The sequence below is a fragment of the Ochotona princeps genome, chromosome 2 (assembly GCF_030435755.1).
Source record: "Ochotona princeps isolate mOchPri1 chromosome 2, mOchPri1.hap1, whole genome shotgun sequence".
NCBI classification, from domain to species: Eukaryota; Metazoa; Chordata; class Mammalia; order Lagomorpha; family Ochotonidae; genus Ochotona; species Ochotona princeps.
The window spans coordinates 68,504,074-68,531,405 of NC_080833.1; the positions used below are offsets into that span (position 1 = coordinate 68,504,074).

Consider the following 27,332-nt stretch of genomic DNA (forward strand, 5'->3'; position numbering starts at 1 on the left):
TGAAAGCAATGGGACACTATACGGAGTTAAAGACATGAATTGTGAATTTATGTCAGTATTTGATAGTGATTAGCCTAAAACAACTAATTTGAATTAAGTAAAAGGAAAATGAAAACTATTTTGAGGTTGTAAATTTTGTTTCACAGTAGATTTACTGTTTCATTTCTTCTTGGAAGTAACTGTCTTACCTAATTAGATTTAGTTTTCACTTCTATGCTTATTATATTGATGAATACCGAGTGTGGTATCTTAGTGTAACTTTGTGTTTATTTTGTTTATGGCTCTACCAAACCTCATATTTCATCCATTTTCAGAGAAATTAAAAGTAATTGTGTTTAACGTTTTGGAAAATTAACGATTATTAGTTCACAAGTAAGTCTTCTTATAGCAAATGAGTCAGAATTTTCTGTATACACTGCTGCCATGACCTGCCAAGGAGCCTTGGTTCTGTTTCTTACCTCAGCCTTGATAGGAAGATCCTACTGCTTTCCAGTTAATTACTGCCTCCAGATCCAAAAGGAGAAAGACCTTGAATGCAGCATTTGTATGGTCGCATGGCCCTGTTCAGTCAAGCTCAATGTATGTTACATGATTGCCTGAGAGGAACAGAAAAGCTGCTTTCTCAGTCTCTGACCAGAATGCATGATAAGGATTGGTGTCAAAAAGGGCAAGATGGGGATCACAGCAATTACGGCAGAGACAGTGGAGTTTCCTTGACAACCAGATTGAGGATTCATTGTGATTTATTATTTACTACTTCAAAACCTCTACTGTGATTTAATTAAGGAGTGGAAATTCCAGACATCTGCCTTTTCCAAATTTCAGCATCCTGTTACATTTGTTGAGATGTATACGGAAACAGTCCTGAACTGACCTTGCTTCAGGACGGGGGGCAACTTAGACTTAGTTCATGGTTTTGTAGCAATTCAGACAGGTCCATTAAACAGTGACCTACTGAAATTAGATGCATCTTATGTCAGGTGATGCTGCTGTTAATTGGAACTTACTAACAACAACATCCTGCTGGGAAATCTTCACTGGAAGCCTGGTTGCAACAAGTGAATTTTATAACTTTTTTGTTAAGAACAGCTTTAGCTAGTTTTTATATGATTTGTATCTCAGTGTACATTTTATTCGTAAAATGTGCATGCTGTTTCTTTGCAATTGGCTGCATAATTATACACCATTTAGACTGCACAAATTTTAATCTTTTAGGTTTGGTTGTAATCAGGTAATACTTTGCCAGAAAGCTGAAGTTCAGGTTCTTGGAGCAACATAACTGAGATAATTTTGTATTTCCTGTGTTTTTTTCTTCTCAGATATTCTTCAGATGTTTATTCGTTTGCTAGATGAAGCTCCAAGTTAACTACTCATTTAGCATTACTAATCAAATGTGATAAACCTTTTAACGTGTGGCTTTTATTGAAAAACAAAAACCTGCCAAATAAAAATAATTTTATTCCTATTCACTATGAAGGATTTGCATGTACTCTTTTTAATTAAAGTAGCGTCTGCTTAGCTCGTTTACATTCTTTCTGTCAGAATTTCTGCCTGAGGATTCCATATATAATTAATGTCAGAAAAACAAGAGGGTAATCCCTTGGTGGAAAGCTGGTAATGGATTAAAAGACCTCAGCTCTGAAATTCCAGGAATGTGACATACTTTCTCAGAAAGATGCACTCAGGCCTGTAGTGTAGAGATATTAAAAAGTGCCCCCTAGTGTAATTAGCTGAAGATAGACATTCTAACTATATTTTGTTTATGTTTAATATGGATCATTGTAAATAAATTTATAACTGCTACTAAACAGGATTTGAGAAGAATGATTACCCAGAAGAGAGCTTTGAGCGGCTCTGAAAGCTTCAAACTTTTTACTGATCCAGCTGAGAGAATACATGAAATGCCTACTGAGACCGTGTGTAATAGCCACCGAGGCTGTATCAAGAATGTCTTACTTTGCTACCCAACATGAGCTAATTTAGGTTCCTTGGGGAATTCGCATCTCTTGTCTGGGTTCATATTTCTTTATTGAAAAGCATGGTCTAAGACTGGTGCTTTTTCAATAGTGAGTTGCAACCCATTATCAGTTTCTAAAGGTGGTATTCAATAGGTTGTCATTATTACTTAGTGGAAAGAGAATAATAAATATCAGAGTACATTGTATATATTGAGGTATTTTTAAATAAAATTTATGCTGGATGCGCACAAAATAAATGCACAATGTTGTGATGTAAAATGCTATGTTGGTAGCAAAAATGTATTTGTATATGTGCATTTATATATTTAGATGCATATCTGTATTTTTATATAGATTGATATCTGTGTGTATGTACATGTACAGAGAGAGGGAGGGAAAAAATACTCTATTTCATGATCCTGAAAGTCTTACTCCAGGGTCCCCAAATTAAATTTTAAATGTTTGACTCATTCTAAGATAGCACTGTGTGACTATAATTTGCCACACACTGATGTGTTTTTTAGGGACAAGATTAAGAAAGATTTAAGACTTGATATTCTGAGAAGCTAGGACCTATATGAATTATAATTATTCCTAATTCCCAAGGGTGGTAGTTCAGACATGCTTAAAAGCTTATGAGAGCATATGAAGTAATTGGTTCTGATTGTCATCCTCAAAATCTCACATTATTAGAGAATACTCTTGAAACATAATAGTTTGAGTTTCATTCATACATGCTGGAAATTTTGAGGTGTTGTGTATGACTGTGGCTGCAGAATCTGGAGGCCTTTATGCTGTGCTTAGGCATATAGAGTTCTTGAAGATCTGAGAGAACTGTCAAATCAAGTAAGCCTGATAGGATTAGATCAACTTGTAGAGTAGCACAGGTAGTAGTTTGCTCTTGAACTGAAGCAGAGAAAAATTGAGTTAAGAGTATTAGAGTGTGAAATGATGACAGTGATACCTGGGCTAATCAGATGTTGTTTTGAAATAATGAAGTTTTTTGACAGTATTCATGTAACATACTGAGTTTTGCAGCACATTAACTTTATTTTAGTGTTTTGGAAATACTTCAGTATTTTTGTTATCTTTCCAAAGTATCCAAGTAAATGTGTTTGAAATGTAGGGTGATTGACATCAATCAGCATATACTAAAATTTACCTTGTTGATTTATAAAATTGTAGGGAGGAAGAAAAAAAAAGCTCTTTTGACTGGATGCTTTTAACCATGCATTCCAAATATTTTATTAGTTTTTAAAAGATGGTTGTTTTTTGAGTTAATTGTTATGAATTTGAAGTAAGTTATAGCTTAGAAAATGACTTTGATATGTTTTTTTCCTTGAAAGTTACAATTTGACTTGTTTTCCTGGTAAGGAACCTAAAACCCTACCTTTCCCAAAGAATATTCCTTGACATTCCCCATGAGGATAGTTTTCTGTCTTTGGACCAACTTATGTTTCATTTGTTTTCTCTCACTGTTTTTTTTAATTCCTACTTCATACTTTTAAGTCAGCTACCTAAAAAGGAGAAATTGCATGCTAATTGCAGTAAACCATATCTTGCTAAGAATAACATTATTCAGTAAGTATTTCTACAGTGAATGAGTGAGCTAAAAGATTAAAATATACAGCAAAGGTAGGTCAGTGAACACAATTATTGTAGAATAAAATGGAATTATTTCAAGGAATTAAAATTTGAGCTAGTAATATCTGGACATAGGAAAGATCAACTCTTGTGTGATATTACTTCAGTAAGTTCATTGCTGCATTGTAAAAATTTATAAGTTCCATGCACTTGCTTGCAAAAAAAAAACCCCATATTCCACAAAAGTTGTCAAAAACCTACGTATGGCTTGTATTCAGAAAAAAATTTTTGCACTAAAATATTTGTATCTTTTCATTCTATTTCTCATGAATCTTGAAGTATCCTTATCTAATATACAAAATGGATATTAGGTGAAGGGATTACATATTCAAATGTATAGCTGAAATAATTTTAATATAACCTGTGGAAAAATCTATTAAAATCATCATTTTGTTTCTTTCATGTGCACTTAAGATATTTAGCTTAAATGCCTAGCAGTGGTTTTCAGGGACTTAAGATTTCAGTGATGTCCATGGTAAAACAAGCTAAGAAAGAGCCTGAAGGGAAATGGCCTGGAAACCAAGAAGACCCAACCAGATTCCATGTATAGTGAGAAGAGCCCTAAAGCCTGTTTTCAGATTGCTGGTGTAGCGTTGGGACCTGAGTGGGTCCACTGTGCTAGACACTTGCCATAAAAATATGAGTGAATACCCTTTCCTTCATTCAAAACATTTTGGTTTAATTGAAAGGAGAAGCACATAGCATAGTCTGTTTTGAAGCCAGTTGGTTAATTCAGAGAATCCACATGGATATGGTCTGAGAAAACTTTCCAGAGTAATTTTTTTTTTTACTCTTATTAAGGATTTAGTAAGAAGTTAGTTATCAGCCAGGATATTCTTTAAATTTATCCAGAGTTGTTGTGATAGTTAAGTTAGATTCTGTATGCTCTGCCTTGAGGAGTTCAACACATTGCAAATGGTGACTGCTTTTCTGCACCCATCTTTCCTATACACTGTGTCTTTGGTTCCTTTATAAAAAGTATAGTAAAGAGATGGGAACCTTAGGGATTGGCTTATTTCTAACTACCTATAATTATGATTACATAATCTGCATATAATGAGTTATTCAGTTATATCTGGTGTGTAATTTACCAATTAGACTGTTTCCTTGGTTGGCTTGAGATGGAATTCTGAGCTTTTATCAGCTGCTCTAATAAAGCTGGAACGACGAGGTATCAAATGCACCAGTAGAAAAGTGTGCTGCCAAAATGACATACTTGGCGGTTGCCAGGCCGAGTTCAGAGTATCTGCATACTTTATAAGTATTCATCTATCTTACCTTCAAAAGCCTCATTGGGCTTTAGATGTTGTTATTATTTCCAGTCTTACAGATGGGGAACCAGAAGTATGGAGTGTAGCCTCTGAGGAGGATCATTCAGCTAATAGACAGAGGAGCTGAATTCAAGTTTAGATGGTCTGTGCAGGACAGTGTGTGTGCACACGCCATATAGTTAAAAAAGTCTCAGAAGGAAACCTGCATGTCACATGTGCTGAGACTGTCAAGGTCAGTGTTAAACCAACAGCTAGTTGTGCAAGTGCCCAAAGGAACCAACTGTGGAGGAGGTGCAAAGGGAAATTTTTAAAGACATTTTTTTTAATATGAGAGAGAGACACAGGCAACTGTATCTGTTGGCTTACTCCCTAGATGCCCTCAGTTCTTGAGACTGAGCCAAGCTGAAGCTGGCGACTGACTGTTTAGATCTACCATGAGATTGGCAGGGGTCTAGTATGTGAACTATCACCCATGCCTTGCTGGGTCTGAGTTGGCAGGTAGGTGACACTTAGACCTTTGCTCTGATTTGGGAGGTGGGCATCTCAGCTTTGAGGCCACCTCTGCCTTCTGGAAGAGGAGGGAGCTGTGCAGCACTAGCATGCAGGGAAGTCTGGAAGCTAAGCATGGAAGGGATGGAATTCCAGGTGGGAAGAACTGTGTGAGAAAGTTACTGAGGCGGGAATGCACATGTAAGACACCTGATAGTGAATGGAAAATTTAAGATTCAGTTTTATAATATAAAGACAATAACCTAATTTTACTCCAGTGTAAAGAAGCTACTGGATTTTCTGCAGTAGCACATTGATGCCACAGGTACTCTTTTATTCCCTGCCTTATTAAACAATTTATTTCTAGAAAAAAAATAGCTCACTCACTCACTCACATTTCAGCATATAGAGGTTTTCATAAGCCACATCAAAGCTCCAGCCTTGAGACATACTGGGAAGAAGCCTGGCAAGGTTGAGATACATTTTGGAACAAACAAGAAGGTAATTACGTACCGTGAGAGGTTAAGAGTAGGAAAACGTGCAGTTTTTGGAATATGCAGGAAGTTCATGAAAAATGTGTAACGTAAAAGAAACCTGCATGAATTTAACTCTTCTTGTTTGGGCACCAGAACGTGTGATTTTGATTCCATTTTGTCAGAAACTTTGTGAAGCATTTTGCATGAGCAATGTACATCTTTCTGTTGTAGAATGACTATGTTTAGACACAGGTGATCGAAGGAAATGAGGCTTATCTAAGGCAAAGGAATTGAGGAGTAAGACGTAGAAACATGTTGTCTTTGGAAGAGCCGCCATGGTCTCCATGGCCACATAGGGATCTGGAGTGGGGAGGTGGGTGGTCAGAAAACGTTGGTGTTTGCTCTTCAGTTCTTAGGATGAGGGATGGTGTATTTTCACACCATTCCCAAAAAGGGTTAGGGAATCTCTGCCATCTTCCTGAGCCGAGTGGCTTTTGATTCATCTGCTCACTTTAGCTCACTTCAACCGAGTTCTCTTTCTTGACACCTCAGGGTTGGTGTTCGCTTTTCATCAGTTCCCTGATGACTGAGCCCAGTTGGTTCAGTTGAACAGACCACTGGTAGGCCAAAAACGGTTTCAATTTCCGGAATCTCTTTTTTTGTTTCCTGTATGTGTAGTTTTATAGTCCTTTTACATTCTTTACTGCAAATTCAATTCCAAGTCACTTTTATTACAGAGCTATTTAATATTTATTTTCCTTGCATTTATTCTATTATTTAATATAATAAGGATGGTTCATATTCCATTTTAATTGATGTACTTTTAAGTCATTCTGTATTTTGGGTCTTTAGTTTGCCTCAAAATATTCTTGTGTGTTTATTTGTTTATTTTCAGTATTTTAAATTTATTTCATTGTATAGTTTTACAAATAGGAATCAAGAAGTTTCTTTTCAGAAAGATTGTCCCCATTCATACTCTGAAATTCATGACAGTGTTGTACAATACCCAAACAGACAAATTTTAGGTAATTTATCATATGAGCAAATATCACCAAATTATGTCTTGGCTTTCTTTTTGTGCTTTCTCATGAAACTGAGCATTTTGTGTTAAGTTGCTGCCTATGTTGATATGAATTCCCCATTCTTTTTTCTCTGTCCGCTTTGACATTGATCTTGATTTGTAGGCACATTTTGTGTATTTAAACTTGTGTTACTTAATTACATGGTTTATCTTGGTTTGCTGGTGTTTAATTCTTGCCGTGGTGCTTTTTTGAGGTAGAGTGCTGGTTTCATTGATTAACTGATCCATTGTTTTTAGTGGCTTTTATTTTATGAACAGGAATTCAGTACTATTTAGTGATCAGATTTAGCCATGATTTATTTTGTCGTTCCAGCACTGAGTTTATCAACCAATACTTGTGCAGTTCTCTTGTGACTAGAACTCGACACTCCAGTGAGCAGAACAATATGTCTGATAAACATGTGTAGTGTCGTTTCCAGGATTAAAAGTTCTGAGTTGCTTTTGCTTAATTTCTGATGAATGTCTGTTTTCTGTTTAGGTTGTACTTTTAGGATAAAATTAATTTTTTGTTTATCCAAACCATTTGGAATAGTGGTCAGCCAGTGTTTTCTGTCACTGACTAAATAATAGGTAGGCTTTATAAGCCAAAGTGGAAAATTGAGGGTGTCATATAGATGATTACATGTGTAATGAGAAAAATAAGTAACCGAACAGTGCAGTTGCTCGGATTCCAATTTCATTGCTGGGCACAGTATTTTAAGTTTTAAAACATTTACGTACGTCAAGAGATGTTACTGATTCTTTTGAAATATTGAGAAATGCAGAAGCCATTATCAGCCAGAAATCATAGAAAATTTGTGGTCAAACTCTTTGCTTAGAGTTTAGCATGTGAGTTTCTGAAAGACCAGATTTGTGTTTAATTTTTAGAATATTTGGAATACTGTTCTATTTGAATAGTAAATATGAATCTACAACAGTTTTCAGAGGATACTGAAATTCATTTGCAAAGAAACTTGCTTCAGTTTTGCCCACTTACTGCGAAGCAGAAGGAGTCCTGGAGTGAGCACTTAGCAGATTGCTCCTTTGTCTCAGGCATGGGAGTGGGCAGAGTACACACTCCCATGAGTCGTGCTGGGTCCTGCTCTTGGCTTGTTCTGTACTCACCCTCGTTATGGGAATGCACTTTCCTTAAACCTGCCTGTTGTTATAATTCAGATTCACTTAAACTTATACTTTTATTTTCTGATAAGCTTCTGTTTGTTTCTGTGACTCTTATCTTCTTTCCCCACCTCCACCCCCCATAGTAAAGGAAGCTTTTTTGTCTGGTAGCATTTCGCTTTGTAAGGATGAAATTAAAAGTATCTGAGGCTGTAAAAGGGGTAAATATTGAACAGCTGGCAGGGACGGGTGAGAGGGCCCAGAAGTGTCACCTCACACAGGGTCCCTGTGAGTCTTTTTTTCTGCAACTCCTCATCATTTATTATAGCTCTGGCTCTAGAAGTTGGAACTGTGCTCTTGGTACCTGTAGGGAACAAGTATGAAAGACTACAGGACCTATAGTGTGTGGGGCAGGGCCTATAGCATCGGATCTGCTACCATGCTGTTTCTTAGTTCCCTTGATGTTCTGCTTGGCAGTTAAACACAAGAAAAAATACAGTGTTCACACTGTGGAAAAGTTGTATTTCTTTTTGAAGGTAAAGTTTACAATTGTACAATGTCAAATTAAGCTTATCTATCACCCTCCTCCTACCTCAAAGTGTTGTGATGATTCAGATTTGAATATAGTTTGAGTGTGTACTCTAAATCTCACCATTTAATTAAAAATTGATCAACGCCCAGTGGCAAAACTCTAAGATAACATTGAAAGTAGCCCTGAAGTCAGACATTATTGTCATTTTTAGAGATGATTTTTGTGGCCTTCATTTCACCTTGGGATGGGTTTTTCTTTTAAATCCCGTATCACACTTGATGGAATACTTCTGTATAAGTTATTTCTTTGCTTCAGGGAGGACTTTAACCTGGGGTGTGCTTTCTGTTGTTTGTAGAAGGAAGTGGTAGAATTGCCTCCCAAATGAGTTTTGTTAGTTTCGTTAGCTTATTGCAAAATAGTCTAATTCTATTAGACTGTACTAAGGACCCACATACATAATGAATGAGTACATGAACATCAAATGCTATTTTCCGTGTGGTAGTGTTATTGATCATTTTATGTTTTTATTTTATTTGTTTCAACATTTACTTATCTTTATTGGAAAGGTTGAATTATGGAGAAAAGGAGAGAGAAAGAGAGAGAGAGAAATGGTCTTCGATTTACTGGTTCACTCCCCAGAAGGCTGCATTGGCCGGAGCTGAGCTGCACTGATCAGGCAGGAATCAGGAGCCTCTCCTTGGTCTTCACATGAGTGTAGGGTCTCAAAACTTTGGACCGTCCTCCTGTTTTCCCAAGCCACTAGCAGGGAGCTGGAAGAGAAGTGGAGCAGCCGTGGCACGAACCTGAGCCCATATGGATCGCGGTGTGTGCGGGTGGAGAATTGGTCGATTGAACCATTGTGGCAGTCCAGACTATTTTACGATCATGTCTACTACATAATGAGGTGAAGTTCATGAAGAGGACTGAATTTAGTTTCTTTTATGGGATTTTTGCAGTTTTGATAGACCGAGGTGCATTTACTGAGGAAATGTAACAACATAGTGCTCAGTTTTTTTTCTAAAGCATGGGAGAGATCTGGTTCAAGCCCCAGATTTCCCAACAACTGCCGAGGCTGAGCCGGTTGGAAGCCAGGAACTCAGTCTGGGTTTCCCCAGCTACCTCCCGGGACACTTTGGGAAAGCAGAGTCAGGTACTTGAGGACAGGTGATGGATGGTGTCCAAGTAGCACTTAACCTCTGAGGCCAGCCTATCCTCTCCTCACAAGAGTGAATCTGTTTCGTCTTATTTTCTATGTATTCCATCAGCCGCTTAGTTGATCTCATGAGCTCCTTACTTCTAGAAATTTATCTTTACATCTGTTCATGTGATGAATCATCAGTGTTACATGTTAGTAGTAATAGTTTATATTTTAAAATTGTGCCTGTAATATTAACTTAGATTTTAGGGACCTCTCGTATTGGTGTAACATGCAAGGCCACTGCCTGCCTGTGATGCTGGCTTCCTGTATGGATGCCCATTCAAGTCGCAGTTGCTCTATTTCTGATGCCCCTCCCTGCTAATGGGAAGTCAGTGGGAAATGCCCTCCATGCTTAGGCCCATGCCTTCCACGTAAGATATCTGGAAGAAACTTCTGGCTCCTGGCTTTGGCTTAGCTTGGTTCTGGCCATTGCAACCTCTTGGGTGGAAGATCTCTCAGTCTCTTTCCTTCTGTCTTTTACTCTTTCAACTGAATAAACAATTTTTTTTTTTTAAAAAAAAATAAGAACTGTATTTTAGGGGGGAATGGGTAACTTTGAAATAATCAACTTTGGTCTTGAAAATTATTTTTCTAAGAAGGGAAACGATCTTGATACCTTATGCTGCTACTCTCAAAACCTGTGGGAAAATGTCTTGATAGCCCTAGTAGAAAATCCTTCCTGTCATCACCGATAATTATAAATACCCAGTAAAACGAAACAAAAAAACCTCCTAACTTAGTTTCTGAGAAAAACTTGAAAATGTTCCTTTTACTGGGGAAAGTGTTAAATGGATGACACTATAAATGATCAACTTGTTGGTTTGAATAATATTTATGAAGTTAAGAGTTGAGTTGGGTTTCAGTCTGTTGCCTTTGGTAAGCAGTGAAAAAAATCCTTCATGGATTATATATGAAGATACGGGCCTTTCCCTCCCAGAACTCGTGGCTGAGTCATCAGTGGGTGAATGTCATTGCATTTGGAGTCTTCTTCAGAATTGAGAGAAATGAGTGGGTGGTTTCAGTGTAGTTTCAGTGTTGTTAATGCAAGTAAGTTCTGGAGCTGATATTAATTGGCCCCTTATAGATATGTTTAATGAGGAAGCTGGTTGTTAAAAGGTATCCCCTTCATGCCTTCAGAGTTTATTGGTACCTTATAAAAGTTGATATGGAAATTTGATGTTCATACACTGTATTGTCCCTGCTGTGATTTAATTTATTTCTTAGAAATGAAATGTAGATTTTTTTTTTACTGTTAAAATTTTGTTTTTGCCTTTAAATATTGTAAGGTATCAACAAAAAGATTTAGAATCCAAGTTCTGACTCTCTTTGATCTTGGAGACCTGCCTGGGAAATTCTTTAAAAGAAGTCTCCACCCTAATTAATTTTATTCATCACCATTTAATACAGTGACAGGAAAGGAATGGAATCCTTTGGCCTTGGAGTGAGTCACTGTGTGGGGAATAGATTTAACATTTCTGCTTTTTTTGCTGCATATTTAGTTTTTTTTAGGATTTATTTATATTTATTGGAGAGGAGATAAAGATCTTCCCTCTGCTGATTCTCTCCTGAAGGGTCCACAACAGCCAGAGCTAAGCTGATCCAAAGTCAGGAGCCAGGAGCTTCTTCCGTATCTCCCAGGTGGATCCAGGATCCCAAGGTTTTTGACTGTCCTCTGCAGCTTTCCCCAGCCACTAACAGGGAGCTGGAAGGAAAGTGGAGCAGCGGGACATGAACAGATATTCATATGGGAATCCTAGTGGATGCATGGTGAAAATTTAGCCACTATGCTATCGCACTGGAGCCCATATTTTGTTGCTTTGAGAAGAAATATATTGAGGCAACTGTGTTTGGGGAGGTGTTTAAATTATCTATTAACAAAAGAGTGTTTAAAGAAATCATGGCTTAGGGTATTTATATAAATAATCCATGCAGAGGTGGAAGTAAGTTGTACCTGAGGGGTGATGAAATTATTTTTCAGTTTATTCCGTGATTACTCCAGCTTCTTTGTTGATAGTTAATCCATTATACAGTTATTTAAGAACTTGAATTTGATGGTACGATGTGAATTTCTCAGTGACAAGAGAAATTACTTTTCTGATCTTTTCAATGTTAAATTGCATTTGGTAAGTAAAAAAAAATTAAAGAATAGTCCCTGTTTCCTTTTTTGCTATGCTAAACAGGGAAAATTAGGGATAAAATAATTGAGCTTTTTCATAACTGAAGTCAAGCACGCTGGGATGATTTAGAACTATGTCAGGTAATGTTCTGTCATTTAAGGTACAATCTCATGGTAAAGTTCTGCTGGCTAGAGGCCTGTGGTGCTTATATTCTTAAATTCTTGACATCTGTATTGTTTTTCAAAATAGAACATTTTTTAAAAGTGTGTCCAACTTAAATTTAAAAGATAAAGCTTTGAAAAAGATGTGTGTGTGTGTGAGTTTTTTTTCGTTAAAAACCAAATTTATTTTCTTGAGACTATTTTTTCATCTTTTGGTACACAAGAATTAAAATATAAAATGCATACAAAATAGGAGCAGGCACTTGGCGTAGTTGGTTAGACACCACGTGGGGCACACCTGGTCGGAGTCCTGAATGACTTCAGTTGCTTACTAATGCACACCACATGGGTCAGCAAGTAATGCCTACAGTACCAGGATCCAGGCCTCACACCTTGGGAACTCAGGTCCTGCTGGCTCCTGGTTTCAGCCCGATCCAGTTCAGTCTCAGGCTGTAGTAGGCGTGTGGGTCATGAATCAGCAGATGGAAAATCTCTGTCTCAGAACCCTTGGAAAATGTATACATTGAGACTCTGGGTTGATAAGAGGTGGCGGTTCTTCATCCCTGGGTCCTGGGACGAGTGGAAAGTCACAAGTGATTTCCCCCTTAGTTTCTCCCCTTCCCCCAGAAACAACAAGAAGAAATAGCAAATGAAGCAGTGAGTACACCCAATTTTCCCTAAACCTTGATCCTTCCCACCCTGATCCACCATGTGATCATTAATTTTTTAAAAGAAAATCTGTCTCTTCACCTTTCGAAGTAAAAACATCTTTTTAAACAGTTACTTATTTTCATCTACATGAACAGCAAGAGGGATAGAGAAATTGTGAGAGAGAATCTTTCTAGTGCAAATAATAACAACAGCCTGGACGGGGTAGAAGCTGAAGCCAAGAGCCTGAAAATCCATGTAGGGTGTCCCCCAAGGGTCACAGAGCCGAAGCACTTGAGCCATTTGCCAGGATTCTGGTTGGCACTCTGACACAGAATGTGAACTTCCCAGGCTTGGGCTCAGTGCCTACAAGACCCACCTCTTGAAAATTGTTTAAAAACCAATAAATAAATAAATAAATAAATAAATAAATAAATAAATAAAATTGAGTGCCAGCTATGCTTCATTCCATTTTCAACGATACAAAAATTAGGGGCTGGCATTGTGCTACAGATTAAGCCATGGCCTGCAGTGCTGGCATCCCAGGTGGGTATTAGTTCGAGTCTCAGCTACTCCATCTCTCCCAGCTACTCCATTGCTGATCCAGTTCCCTGCTGTTACCTCTGGGAAAGCAGCAGAAGATGGACCATGTGTTTGGGCCCCTCTGTCCACATGGGAGATCCAGATGGAGTTGCAGGCTCCTGGCTTCAGCTTGCTCCAGCCCTGGCTGTTGTGGCCATTGGAGAATAATCCAGCAGAAGGAAGAATGTTGTGTCTTCCTCTCTTTCTGTAACTCAGCCCTTTAAATAAAAAAGAAAAAAAAACCTTTTTAAAAAACATACAAAAGTATGCATTCTTCATTCTGTTGAAAAGCTGATAGCTCAGTAGGGGAGGAGTTAAGATGCTTACATTTATTTATTTGTCTCCTCTGATAGAGGAGCTGATAATTCATCCAGTCAAATGTATCCATTTGTTGAAGGCATCTTTATATTGTTTTCTTTATAAAGGATACTGTAAACTGCTTACCAGGCTTTGGCATGAATGTGATGAGCCAGATAGACAGGATGCCTTTTCTGAAAGAGTACCCATCCCCATCAGCCTTGTAGAGACAGGGAGCATTATTTCTTTCATTAACTGTTATGTGCTATGTGTCTGGCAGAGTGCTAGACACAAAGCAGGTGCTGAGGGAAGGTTATCAGGAAGAAATAGAACGGATGACCCAACTGGACATCGCAGGAGATGAGGTTCTTTCCACCAGACAGGGAAGTTTTGACCTATTTTTTTTTAAGATTTATTTTATTTTTATTGCAAAGTCAGATATACAGAGAGGAGGAGAGACAGAGAGGAAGATCTTCCCCAAGTGAGTGGAATGACTGGCTCTGTGCCAATCTGAAGCCAGGAGTCAGGAACTTCTTCCAGGTCTCCCACACGGGTGCAGGATCCCAAGGCTTTGGGCCATCCTCGACTGTTTTCCCAGGCCACAAGCAGGGAGCTGGATGGGAAGCAGAGTAGCCGGGATTGAACCGGCGCCCATATGGGATCCCAGCGCATTTCAAGGCTAGGCCACCACGCTGGGCCCATTGACCTAGTTTTTTAAAGACCCTTTGTAGCCTAAGAGAAAAAATGAGCGTAGTGTTGCTGGAGTAGTTTAAATAAGGCAGGCATTGAGTACTTGAGGGAATATTGAAACACAATACGAAATTCACCACATGATTTTAAAAAGCCAGTTAGCATTAAAGTAATACACATCTGTGAACTTAGGAGAAGTTACGGCTACTTGCCGAGAGTATTACAAGCATCTTTCTGGGTCTGATATTTGTAATAGATGCAATTTTCAGGAATTCTAAGGTTCACAATGTTGCAGATAGTATTTTGTAACATTGCTGTTTTAATGGCATGTATGAATTATTACCCTGTAATGGATAATTTAGGTGTTTCAATTTCTTTCTGATAAATAGTGTGATCTTAAGTGTTTTAAAGGGTTTCCAGTTCATGTATTCTTCAAATACTGAGACATTTTTCAGTAGTAGTAGTAGTAGTAGTAGTAGTAGTAGTAGTAGTAGTAGTATTTGAGCCTCACAGGTGATTGCATTCTCAAAGTGCATGTTTCACCTTAAAGGATTCAGTGTCCAGAATTTATTGGCTGTTGGCAGATTCCAGAGCTGGCATTTCTGTTCTTGTATCTTATATAATTGCATTTATATATGAATGTTTCTCAATGCATTTGTTTTATGTATTTCTTGAAGTAAATCACAGTATTTTATATTTAAGTCAACTTTGCTTAATAAAATTATAAAGTTTTGAACAAAATTGTAATTAGGAAAAATAACTTACATTTTGGTTGTTTAAGCAAGCTAAACAGCAGCTTCCAAATCAGATGACTCCAGAACCAAGGAATTCCACTGTCTCATACTGAGTATTTTGTAGTTGACCGACCTTAAGTTGTTTGAGCATTTTCTTTTGAATGAATTTTTATTTCTCTGATGGTTTGGTGTTTCATGATAATTACTACATTTTATGTTAGTATGTTTATGCTAGAAAATGACTTTGCATTTATTTTCTTTATTCTTAGTATAAATACAAGTTCACAAGTAAGTTTTTGTTTGTTTTTTGTTTGTTTAAAGAAAGGTTTAACTGAAAGGCAGAATGACAGGGAGAGGGCAGCAACTCTGATTTGCTCGTTCAGTCTTCCACATGGCCATGTCTCAGAGCTCCAGGCAGGCCTCCCACATGTGTGCCAGGAGCCCCAGCCCTTGGGCCATCATGGTCAGGGAGCTAGAGTGCTTGGAACCTTGCACTCCCCTCTGTGCGATCTCTGAGGCCCAAGCTGCAGTCCTACCCTCTGTATGTGGGATAGGCCCCAACAGGTCAAAGTTGTTCTGTTCTCCACGTGTCATAGATTAGGCTTTTCACATAGCACAGAAATCAGAGCTTGTGTCAACACAGAAGCAGGTACTTTAGGTTTTAGTTGCTGAGCTTGATTGATAGCTATTTCTTACATGGAACTTGTCAAATAACTGAAACTCCAGAGTGACCTCCTGTATAAAGGTACTAGGATACAGATTTTCAGCATAATGCCTTTTGGTATAAAATGTTTTATCATGCCGCTTTAATTTTTGAAAGTGTTGAGTTGACTCAGTGCGTATGCAGAGATAAATGCTAACGTTAAACTGTTAATGCATTCTTTCAACTTCAGGTTTACTTTGAGTACTCTCATCTAAATTAGGATGAAATGAAAATAAGTTTTCAGGCTGGTTGAAATCATGCCCCTCCCTTACCACCTTATTGAAATTTTTCTCATTTCCAGTTTAGGAAGACATTAACATAGGAGCAGGAATAATTTGAAGGTTTCATATGCAGCCCTGGTAATAGAGTGTAGCCTGAGTTAATGTTTCGGTAGAGCTTGAAGTCACAGTCTCAGCCTGGCGGAGGGCTCGGATAATCAAAAGGCACGGTGCTGTCTAGGCTCTTAGACAGCATGAACCCAGGCGCCCATGACAACGTTTAGTTCAAAGACATTAAGAAGAACTGTAGCAGCAAAGTTGCAGTCTTTATATCACAGCTTAATAAAAACACTTTCATCCGAATGTATAATTTTACACACAGATACGAAAAACAAACTGGAGACAATCATGGAAAGCAAAATGTCCCTAATTAATTGTGAGAGTCCGTCACAACAGTCAGTGCCATGGATTTCCACAGCAGCGTGTTCCTTGCAGAAATGCTCATCAACAATGAAGCATCCAATGATAAAATTCCAGTTCTGGTTTTACAAATTCCATTCTGGTAACAGTGCATCTGTTTATTAGGAGTTATCCCCTGAATCTGAATGATTTCAGTCCTAAGTCGCTGCACCTGTTGCCCGGAGGTATTCCAATCACTAGCCTAAAGCACCGAGAGAGAGTTATTGCTTGACATTTTATAGCTTGGGGGGGAAAAACTGTCTTTTCAAAATCATTTGTTCAGAAAGGAGAAATGGAGCAAACCAGTTCATTTTACTCTAAGCACCGCTATTTGGCAGTATTCACATTTGCACAGCACAAAGCTGCAGTATTGATTTTTTGCTCACAGGGCCTCCCACTAGTTCTGTCTTCGATTGTCAGGATTGCAAGATGGATTGGATTACACTTTGCTTGTTGGGTTGCTGTTTTTTTCCCCCTTTGTTGAAATAGAAAAAGATTTAAAATGCAGCTTAAAATAAATGTCATAGTGCGGTTAAGAGGCTTTAAGTTGGCGATTTCTTTATGCTGATTATGTTGATTGAGCTATTCCAGTGAATACTTGACCATTAGACTCAGTTTACTTTGCTGTTGTTTCTCTTCCCCCAAACGAACAGCACCCAGTGCCACATGACTGTGTTCTCACTGGCCCCAAGCCCCCTGCTGATTATCATTATTAGGAGGAACAAACACTGGGTAAATCAACACCAAAGTTGCTGCTGTTACGCACTAATTTCACTCTTACTCTGTATGTGACTATGGAATCACTTTGCTTCAGTTTTTCCTCCTCTGTAAGGGAGGACAGTAGTACTGCTCATATGTTTACTTTAAGGATTTATAGGCTGTAACAATTGTCCCTTACTGGAACTTTTGATAGTAGTGGAGTAGAGTGGAAACTTCTTCTTGAGCTACCTACAAAGTTGGAAAAAATTGTCAGTAACACCCATTTTGGGCACTGGAAATAAACCAAAGCCAACCAAATAGGGAAATATTTGTTTGTGAGATCCACTGTAGTTTCTGGCTCGCACAGTGGAAGTTTTGAAGCCTTTTTGCTTGGTTCTGCTTCTGTGCCTTGTCTCTTGCTGCTCCGCTGTGTTATTGTGTTTGTCTGATCAGGACAAGGCTGGCCGTGAAGTCTAGTGAGTAGCTTTGTTAGCAGGAAGAGTTGACCTTATTTGGATGAGATTTCGTACACAAATAAAGGGTATCAGCCAAAGTAGTAAGCATTGCAGAAAACTGATGGGGGCACCTGAAGTCCTGCCAGCCTTAGATTGCGGTTCCCAATTGGAAGACTGGAGGTCCCATCAGAAATGTAAGGGGGAGATCTAAGGAATTAAAGAGCCCAGCAATTCACTGTGCATTCGCATAAGTACAGCAGGAGACCTGAAAGGACTGGTCAGGAACTGAGGCTGACCTTAATAAAAATTCCTTGATGTTTGGATGTTCTCCCCAACACACACTGTACCATTGAAGGGTGGGGGGTGTTATTTGGGTTCTTGGTTTTATTGTGCCATCTCTGCCCATTCATTGGTTGACCCTAAGCAATGCAGGCTTCTTAGACCTCAGGCTAAAATGTGACCATAGGCATGAAAACAACATGATACAAAATGGGAGTGAACTGAGACATAAACAGCCATACACTGTGAGGAGGCAGATTCTGCAGATTAAATCCATCAAGGCACTTACACGAAAGTATGACTATAACAAGGATTCTCAGGGGAAAGAAATCTGAGTCCCAAATTGCCAACTTTGTATTATTTGAAGCACACGGTTTTCCATAGCAACAGAAAGTTGACAAGATATGCAAAGAAAGAGGAGAGTTCACCTGAACACAGGAGAAAAAACATTCAGTACAAACTACCTACCTCTGATGCGAACCCAGATGTTAGATTTAGCAGGTGAACATTTCAAAGCGGCTATTATAAGTATGTTCAAATATTAGAGTAAAACTATATTAGAGAATTAAGAGGAAATATGATGGCAATAATTTGACAGATAGGTACCCTCAACAGATAAGTAAGAACTACTTTAAAAAGGCCTTAGAGAAATTCTGGGCAAATCCTGGTTATTACATCATTGTGTTGTAAATAAATTAACGTTTTTCTCTACAAATACAGATAACCTGGCTTCTTCATGATCCAGAGGTTCTGATTCAGCAGATCTGGAATAGAGTTTGAAGATCTCACTTTTGTTTTTTAAAGATTTATTTATTTTTATTACAAAGTCAGATATACAGAGAGGAGGAGAGACAGGAAGATCTTCCATCCCATGATTCACTCCCCAAGTGACCACAATGGCCGGTGCTGCGCCAGTCCGAAGCCGGGAACCAGGAACTTCTTCCAGGTCTCCCACACACATGCAAGTAGCTGGATGGGAAGTGGAGCTGCCGGGATTAGATTCGGCACCCATGTGGGATCCGGGCACGTTCAAGGCAAGGACTTTAGCTGCTAGGCCACGCCATCGGGCCCCGAAGATCTCACTTTTTGAAAAGCTTACCTAGTGACGGTTAGACAGTATTTGGGAATCAATAATGTAGATTTGCAAATGATTTATTTGAAAAATGTACTCCAGTTTAAACCCTATAATACTGACTTATACAAAATATGAAGAAATTAAGAAGTGACAGATTTACCTCTGTTAATGTATTATTGTGATTCAGCATTAGGTTGTAATATGATTATAAACAAAGCGGTAGATAAATGTCTTTAAGAATTGGATGGGTGGGGGTGGGGTACGCAGCATGGTAACCTAGCGGCTAGGTTCTGCTGTTTGCATGTGCCAGGATTCCATATGGGTGCTACTTCTGGTCCTAGTGGCCCTACCCCCTATCCAGCTCCCTGCTTGTGGCCTGGGAGGGCAGTCAAGGAAGGCCCAAAGCCTTGAGACCCCGCACCTGCGTGGGAGACTTAGGGGAGGCTTCTTTCTGCTGGCTGTAGATCGGTGCAGCTCTGGCCGTTGCGGCCGCTTGGGCAGTGAATCATCAGATGGAAGAGCTTCCTTTTGATCTCTCTTCCTCTCTGTATATCAGACTGCCCGATAAAATGAAATAAATCTTTTTGAAAAATTGGGGGGGGGCTTTTGTAAGATTTACTTAATGAAAGTGTTGAGATTCTAAAATTAATGTTATTTTCTGGGAAAGTCTGACTTATATCCCATGAAATTTTCTGGAAAATAATGTTAAATGGCCAAGCACAACAGCACATTTACTTCTTTAAATGAATTTATGTACTTGTTAAAAATGTTAGGCAAACTTTTTTCTCTGTAATTGACTCGTGTTTTCCTCTTCCTGAGTTGCTGATTAAAATACACATTTTCTGATCATTTCAGTGAACCTTGTCTCATTCATCACATGTAATTTGAAGAAATACCTTGATAGTGCCATACATACATGATTTTGTGCTGTGCTACATCTGTGTTAACAATGTCAGTCTGTATTTTAAGGAGGGAATCGTTTATTAATTACTTAGTATTTGAAACTATCAGGAAAGCATGTCTGTCTAATTACAAGCAGATTGTCTTTTCAGATTCATAGATGAGGATAATTTCATAGGACTTTAGGATTGCTTAATTTTTTAGAGAAGGAAATTAAAATCCCAAAGTGTGCAATGACTTTCCACGTTCAAAAACTCGGTACAGACATACCCATGTATGGGTGTTTAGTATGCTTGGCATATGCACGTATGTATTCCACTATATTCCTTCCCAAATACCTTTGTACAGAGTAGAAAAGATTTCGCCTAGAACAGTAAGTAATCTGCAGAACAAAGTTAAATCATTCAGTCCGGGTACTGCACAGGTTAAACCACTGAGTACACTGCCAGCATCCCACTCCGGAGTGCTGGTTCGAATCTGCTCTGCCTCTGCTCCCTGTTAAAGTGACTCGCAAAGCAGCGGTGAGTGGCCTCCTGCTCACCCAGGAGAAGTGAGGCTCCAAGCCAGTCTTGTAATATGTGGTAGGTTCTAATATTGCTGACACCACTAATATTACTTATTTTATTATGGAATTAGAAACACAAATCACTATTCCATTTAAAATAGTTTACATCGCAAAATTTTGTTTTACGTCACTTGCTTAAAAATCTGTACAACTTTTTTTTTCACAGAAATGACTGTTGATTACCCACGCCATAGAAATTATTTTAAGTTGTAACCATAACATAAAATACCAATTTAACCATGATTGTTTGGATAGGTAACGTAATATATGATCAGGGAAGGAGCAGATGCAGAAAGCACATACTTCAGTTATGAGCCTGACAAAGAGCCCTCTTCTGGAAGCTTAGCTTGTTGGCAACTTGTCCACGTCAGTTTCTATATTCCTTTAATGTGATACCTCTCTACATACTTTCAGTGCTTTCACAATTCTGTAAACCATCCTAGTGAAACTTAACTGAAGTTGCATTTGGCTATTGTATCTTGAAGAACTCTGTGTTTCAAATCATGTGTTTTTCTTTTCTCTACAATCCAATTGCGCCTTTGGATTTTTTCCATAGAACTGATAGTTCAGCCAAGTTTTGGAATTGCTGATTTTCTAAATCACAAAAAATGTGGGAATCAGTAACCCTTCTGGTGGATGGCTTACATCTTAGAACATTCATTTTTGTCCACATGTTTCATTGAATTACTGAAAAGCATCATGCAGTGAGGACACAGAGAAACATTTAGACCTTGCCTTGAGCTGGCCACAATTCTACTGGTCAGCTGAGATGGTTGTAACTTGGCATAGTTTCTTCTATTTCTGAGTGTCAGTGTTTTTTTTCTAAGAAAGGAATATGCAGATATAACTCATCTAATTCAAAATAATGAAAAGGATAACCATAAGAAAAATTACTGACAGCATTATTAGTCCTTTGCAATAGAAGCTATAGGTGGTGAAACGTGAGAGAGCTAAATCAGCTGAAACTAATTTTCAGTATGATAACCCAGAGGTAGCACACTGGCAAAGCAAGGCTCTTCTTTGCAAAGATACTTCTCTACAATTCTTGGCTTTCCCTGCTTTTATTCTTTGTATCTACTTTGTGAGACCTCTACTTGGAAAATGGTTAAAATGTAAAAGTCTAGTCTTACAAAGTGAATTGCAAAAATGAGTTAAATATGTTCCTTTTCTTTTTTTCTTTAAAGGTTTCAGCAGAGCAGCTTTACCGTTTGGCTTAGTTAGACGAGAATTATCCTGTGAAGGTTATTCTATAGATCTTCGATGTCCAGGCAGTGATGTCATCATGATCGAAAGCGCTAACTACGGTCGGACAGATGACAAGATTTGTGATGCTGATCCCTTTCAGATGGAGAATACAGACTGCTACCTCCCAGATGCCTTCAAAATCATGACTCAAAGGTAAGTGTTCATATATTAATGTCCTGTTTTTAGCTACTAAATCCAGGCTCATAAAATCTCTATAATCCCAAAGTGGATGAATACAACTGATAGACTAGCTTATGTATAAAACAGAGTTGATTTTTTTTGGATGTTTTGCTTTCTGTTGTGTTCAATGACATTAAGTGTGCACATCCCTTCAATAGAGGTGACACAAAGCGCAATGAACATGTAATACCTTGTTTTACATATTATAAGTAAGAACATTAGTATTTTAAACATACTGCTTTCAAGGGTTTCAGCCATTTAAAATATTTTCTATAATATCAAGTGTGTTCAAATGTCAAGTTCTTTGGCAGTAATGGCTCTTTAACTTCTTGTAAGTTATGAGGTGTATTTTCGAAGCAGTTTTTCTGCCCAGCAAAATTGAACAGGAGGTCGGAGGCTTCTCATATAACTCCCATTCCTTTACGTAAATAACCCGGCTTGCTGGCTTCTCACATCACCGTGGCACTTTGTTAACACTCCAAACCTGTTGACGGTCATTATTAGTTCCGTTGTTGGCAGTACATCTCACTCTTGATGCTGTACATTCTGTGGGTTTTGACAAATGCATGATGACATGCACCCACTGTTTAGGAGCATACAGGATAGCTAACAGTCCTCTGTGCTTTGTCCACCACCCTCATCCCAGTGATGTCCTGCATCCACTAAGCATTGTAATGACTCCATTGTTTTGCCTTTTTTTGAATTTCATTTTTATTGAAACCACACATATCTAGCTTTAACAAGTGATTTGGTTCATTTAGTAATACATACTCAAGTTCCTTCCTCGACTCTTCTTGGATTGATGGTTGCTTTCTTTTTTAATCTTTTCTGCGTCATTCTTCAATAATACTCCGTTAACTTCACATACCGGGTTTATTTGTGCATTCACCTGTTGAAAGGCATCTTGCCCACTTCTTTTTTTTTTTAAAGATGTATTTATTTTTATCAGAAAGTCAGATATACAGAGTGGAGGAGAGACAGGAAGATCTTCCATCCAATGGTTCGCTCCCCAAATGGCAGGAAAGGCTGGAGCTAAGTCAATCCGAAGCCAGGAGCCAGGAGCTTCTTCCAGGTCTCCCACGCTTGGTGCAGGGTCCCAAGGCTTTTGAACTTCCTCGACTATTTTCCCAGGCCACAGGCAGGGAGCTGGATGGGAAGTGGAGTCTCTGGGATTAGAACTGGTTCCCATATGAGATCCCGGTGCATTCAAGGCGAGGACTTTAACCACTAAGCTATCACACCGGGCCCTATCTTGGTCACTTCTGAGCTTTGGCAGTTGTTAAGCTGCTTTAAGCATTTGTGTACAGATTTTTTGTGGTCATTCAGTTCATTTGAATAAATACCAAGAGTATGATTGCTGGAATATATGGTAGAGATCTGCTTAATTTTGTAAGAAACTGGCAAGCTGTGGCATTTTACTTTCCCAACAACAATGAGTGTGATTCCCTATTGTTCATACTAATGTCAGCATTTAATGTTGCCAGTATTTGCACTTTAGCCATCCTAAATGGAGTGTTGTGGCATCATGTTAATTTACAGTTTTTTTAATGCCATTCAGTTTTCAACATCCTTACACTTATTGTCATTTGCATATCTTTTGTGGAGATGTGTCTGTTCAGTCTTAGACCATTTGTTTAATCACATTGCTTTCTTACTGTAAGTTTTAAAAATTATTTGTGTATTTTGATTAACAGTCCTTTATCAGATAATGTCCATTTAATACTTCAGGTAAAAATGTTCCCTTTTTTTCCCTTCAGAGTGCTGTAAGTAAGATGCTTTTAACAAATTAATCAATTTGTGACTATTTTATAGCAGATTAAGCTTTACTAAGTCATGATTCACCTAATGAGAGAAGTATTTGAGAAGGGCCATCAGTGTAACAAGCATATTAAGGCAAGATGGAAAGTTTATTTTTGAATACTAATTGGAATTTATGTCACCTTCAACAGTGCACAGTTAGCATAAATAGGATACAGAGAGCATAAACATACTCTTCATCAAGTCATACCAATCCTTTCCCATTTATTATTCTTTGTGTTACTTAAAATGGTTTTCAAGATATGGCAAGAAGCAGATTTTGTTTTTAAAATTTAGATTTTGGTTAAAAAAAGTATTTCTAACAAATATAATTCAAGTTCAGGATAGTATAAAATGCAGCATCCATGTTTGAGCTGGAGTTTGAATAGAGGTATTATGGATCATTAGAAAACTGGACCTCATCAACTTCAAAACGATCACAGTGAGTTTTGTATGTGGTCAGGTGCAACAGGACACTGATTTCATGGGTTGAAATGTAATGTCTGATCATTTCTACTTTGTTGAACTTAAGCCATTTAATTTTCCTATCAATCACTAATTCATTAATTATAAAACAAATAATACAGATGTTCCACAACTTATGATGGAGTTTATCTTATTAATCTATCACATGTTGATTATGTTTTAATTTTAAAAATATTATTTAATAAATCAACCCACTGAATATCCTAGCTTAATGATATTAGTGTGCTAATAGTATGCTGTGTCAGTTCTTTACCCATGTCCTCACATAACTGGGCGCAAGCTCTGTTGCCCAGCGCCTTTAGAATGAATCCCGCTACAGATTGCTAGCCTGGGAAGAAATGAAAACGCAAAATGTAGATTTTGCTTAAGTGACTGTTACTTTTGCACCGTCATAAATTTGAAAATTGCAAATTAAACCATCGTACGCTTGGGATCATCTGTATTGGGCATAGCACTTTACTGGACAACTTTCTTTATCTTTTGGAATTGTAGTACTTCTGGCATCTTAATTAGACTTTAGCTATAGACTGAGGCACCGAAGTGGTGGTTACTTGTAACTCTGATATACCATACAGAGTTTTCTTGTGCAGCAATTCCCTGTTTTTGGAACATAGGATTTTTCGAGTGGATTCGTATTGCATATTATTTTTTTAACATTTTTTCGCTGGCCCAATTATTTATGTTTTTATTCAAAATGTTTCTCTTTCCTTCCACACGTATAACATACTTTTATTTCTGTAATTTATTTTATTTTTCTTAAAGATTTATTTATTTTTATTGAAAAGGCAGAATTAGAGAAAAAGAAAGATCTTCCATCTACTGGTTCACACAAATGGCAGGAATGGCCGGAGCTGAGCTGACCCGGAGGCAGGAGTATCTTCTACATCTTCCATGCACATTCAGAGTCCCAAGGCTTTGAGCCAACCTGCTATGCTTTCCCAGGCGCAAGCAGGGAGCTGAATGGAAAGTGGAGCATCTGGGACATGAAATGGTATCCATATGGGATCCTGCTTCCTACAAGAGGAGGATTAGCCAATTAAGCCAGGCCCTATTCTGTAATTTTTTAAAAAAATATTGTTACCTATTTGATTAACAGAAACAGTTCTTCCATGTGCTCACTCACCAAAACTACCAAATGACCCCCCCACCAAAAAAAAAATAAACCCACAACAAACAAACAAAAAGACCCAAAGAAACAAAACCACAACCAAAAAAGCCAGGAACAGGTAGACCAGGTTAAAGCCAGGAGCCTGGAACACTATGTAAGTCTTCCAATATAGGTAGCAAGAACTTATTACTTGACCGTCATTATTGCCTGGAGTTAGGAGTTGGCGCCAGATGTGGAACCAGAGTTCCCTGATACAGAAGTCCAGTGTCTTAATTTTGAGGCTATATACTTACTCCTCCAGCTTCTTTTTTAATACAGCAAGGAATTTGGGGCTCATCGTATTTAAACTCCAACATTTAGGGAATCAGCTGTCATAATCAGTATGCTTTGCTCAGGCTGCTGGATGTGTAATCTCACCTATTTTTAGAGTATCATTGGGAGGAAATGGCAATATGATGACCCTCTTTTACTTGGTGAGTCTTTAGAAAAGGGTTAAGTTGTTTGCCACAGATGTTGAAACTTCAGCTGTTCACATCTAAGAATTTCATTCTTTAATGAATGTCTTAGCGGCTTGAAGATTTATTCTTAAATAAATTTGAGTTTCAGTTCTTTTCTCTAGGTTTTATTACACATTTCTGTTATTTTAAAAAATATTAGGAATTTTGTGTATAATACTTGAGTAAAGGAAACACCTAAAAACACACAACTCTGTATCAAATCTGTGAGGGTGAATGCTAGAATTGGCTTAGAATTTAACCAGGAAAATCCATTAAAATGCATTCACTGTGTATCAGTGTTCCCTGGCAGACTTTGTGTGTACTCTGCTTGACACAGAACCTTTTCAACCTTTATATTGATCGTTCTATGTTTATATTAAAAAAAAGCTTTGTATTCTATTTAGAGCAATTTGGAAGAGCTTTTAAATTTAGGGAACTGATAGTTGTTTTCCAATCCTTCTTTACAACTAACACTTACTTTATCTTTCTGAGATCTTCATGTGTCTCTCTTATTGATGATTTTCAGAGGAAGAATTTAGCTCTCTTTCCCCTGTCGGTGGACTTGATATTTCATAGTAGGCTGAAAGTTGATGTATCCTATTGTTGCCTTATTGTAATACTCAGAAGTGTAGGGCACGCTCCTTGTGCTTAGTGTATTGATTCAGTGCACATACTCACATCGTAAGTTCTAAGCCTGCTATTTCTGAGAAATTGCGTTCTTACCTTTATGTTGTTTTTCCCAGGTGCTTTTATGCATCTGTGTTGTCAGGCCTTATCAAGCATTTGTTCACAAGGATGAAATATATTTGTACAAAAATAAGAGTAACTCAGATGCCACTAACCCATCATCGGTATGCAATGTATTTGAGTTATTTCTTTTAGTTGACTAATGTACCACTAGTTTACGCTTGACAGAATTGTTTCAAGACAGCTAGCTAAAATTATAAGTGCAATTCTTAGACCAAGTGTTTGAGGGTTCCTAGTATAGATTCTTGAACTTTAGTATGGTAATAAAAAACCATTGAAGCTCTAATTGGCATATCTAATTTGACACAGACTTTGCATGTCACTTACTGATGAGCACTTAAACCAAAGTACTTGTTATAGGAAAGAAAGTCTATTGGCAGTAATAAATTTTAACCATATTAAACATTTGCATTCTGTGTGCAAGAAAGACTAATAAATGATAAAATGGCTTGCAAAACATCTAAATATCCTTTACAACTCTGCTTATCAAGTGAATGAGAAAGAAATGTTACATCAAAAAATCTGCCCTATAGGGTCCACTATTTCTCGTTGTTATATTAAAAAAAAACTATAAGGAAAATTAGTGAAACAATTCTCTGATTAGTTAATGAAGCCTAGGAGTACATATATGTATTACTCATTTTAGTTGGCATGTTCTGTTAAGGTGCATGGGGTTTTACATATATGTACATGTGAATATATAAAAATGTCCAGTGGTCATAAAAAGGCATGGTCATTTTCTCTAAGGATGCTACATTACCAGTTGTCAGTATTCCCTGAAACCTTTCAGTGGGATTTAGAGTATTGAGTAATACTTTAAAAGTGTGTTGTTTCTTCTGTTTGTTTTTTGAACAGATACAGTTAGGGTGAAGATAAAGGAAGTTTTTAAAAGCAAAGCTATTTTTAAAAGAGTTATTTATTTCTATTGGAATGGCAAATATAT

General features: G+C 37.9%; 1 protein-coding gene across 18 annotated transcripts in view; it reads left to right on the plus strand.

Moving 5' to 3' along the window:
* Positions 1-27,332, plus strand: part of ADGRL2 (adhesion G protein-coupled receptor L2) — a 653,944-nt gene that overhangs the window by 548,617 nt on the left and 77,995 nt on the right. For all 18 annotated transcript variants that reach the window (XM_058658496.1, XM_058658506.1, XM_058658538.1 and 15 more), the window contains one exon: positions 21,514-21,727. In XM_058658496.1, coding sequence (XP_058514479.1) covers positions 21,514-21,727 — 214 coding nt within the window. The remainder of the gene's footprint in view (positions 1-21,513; positions 21,728-27,332) is intronic.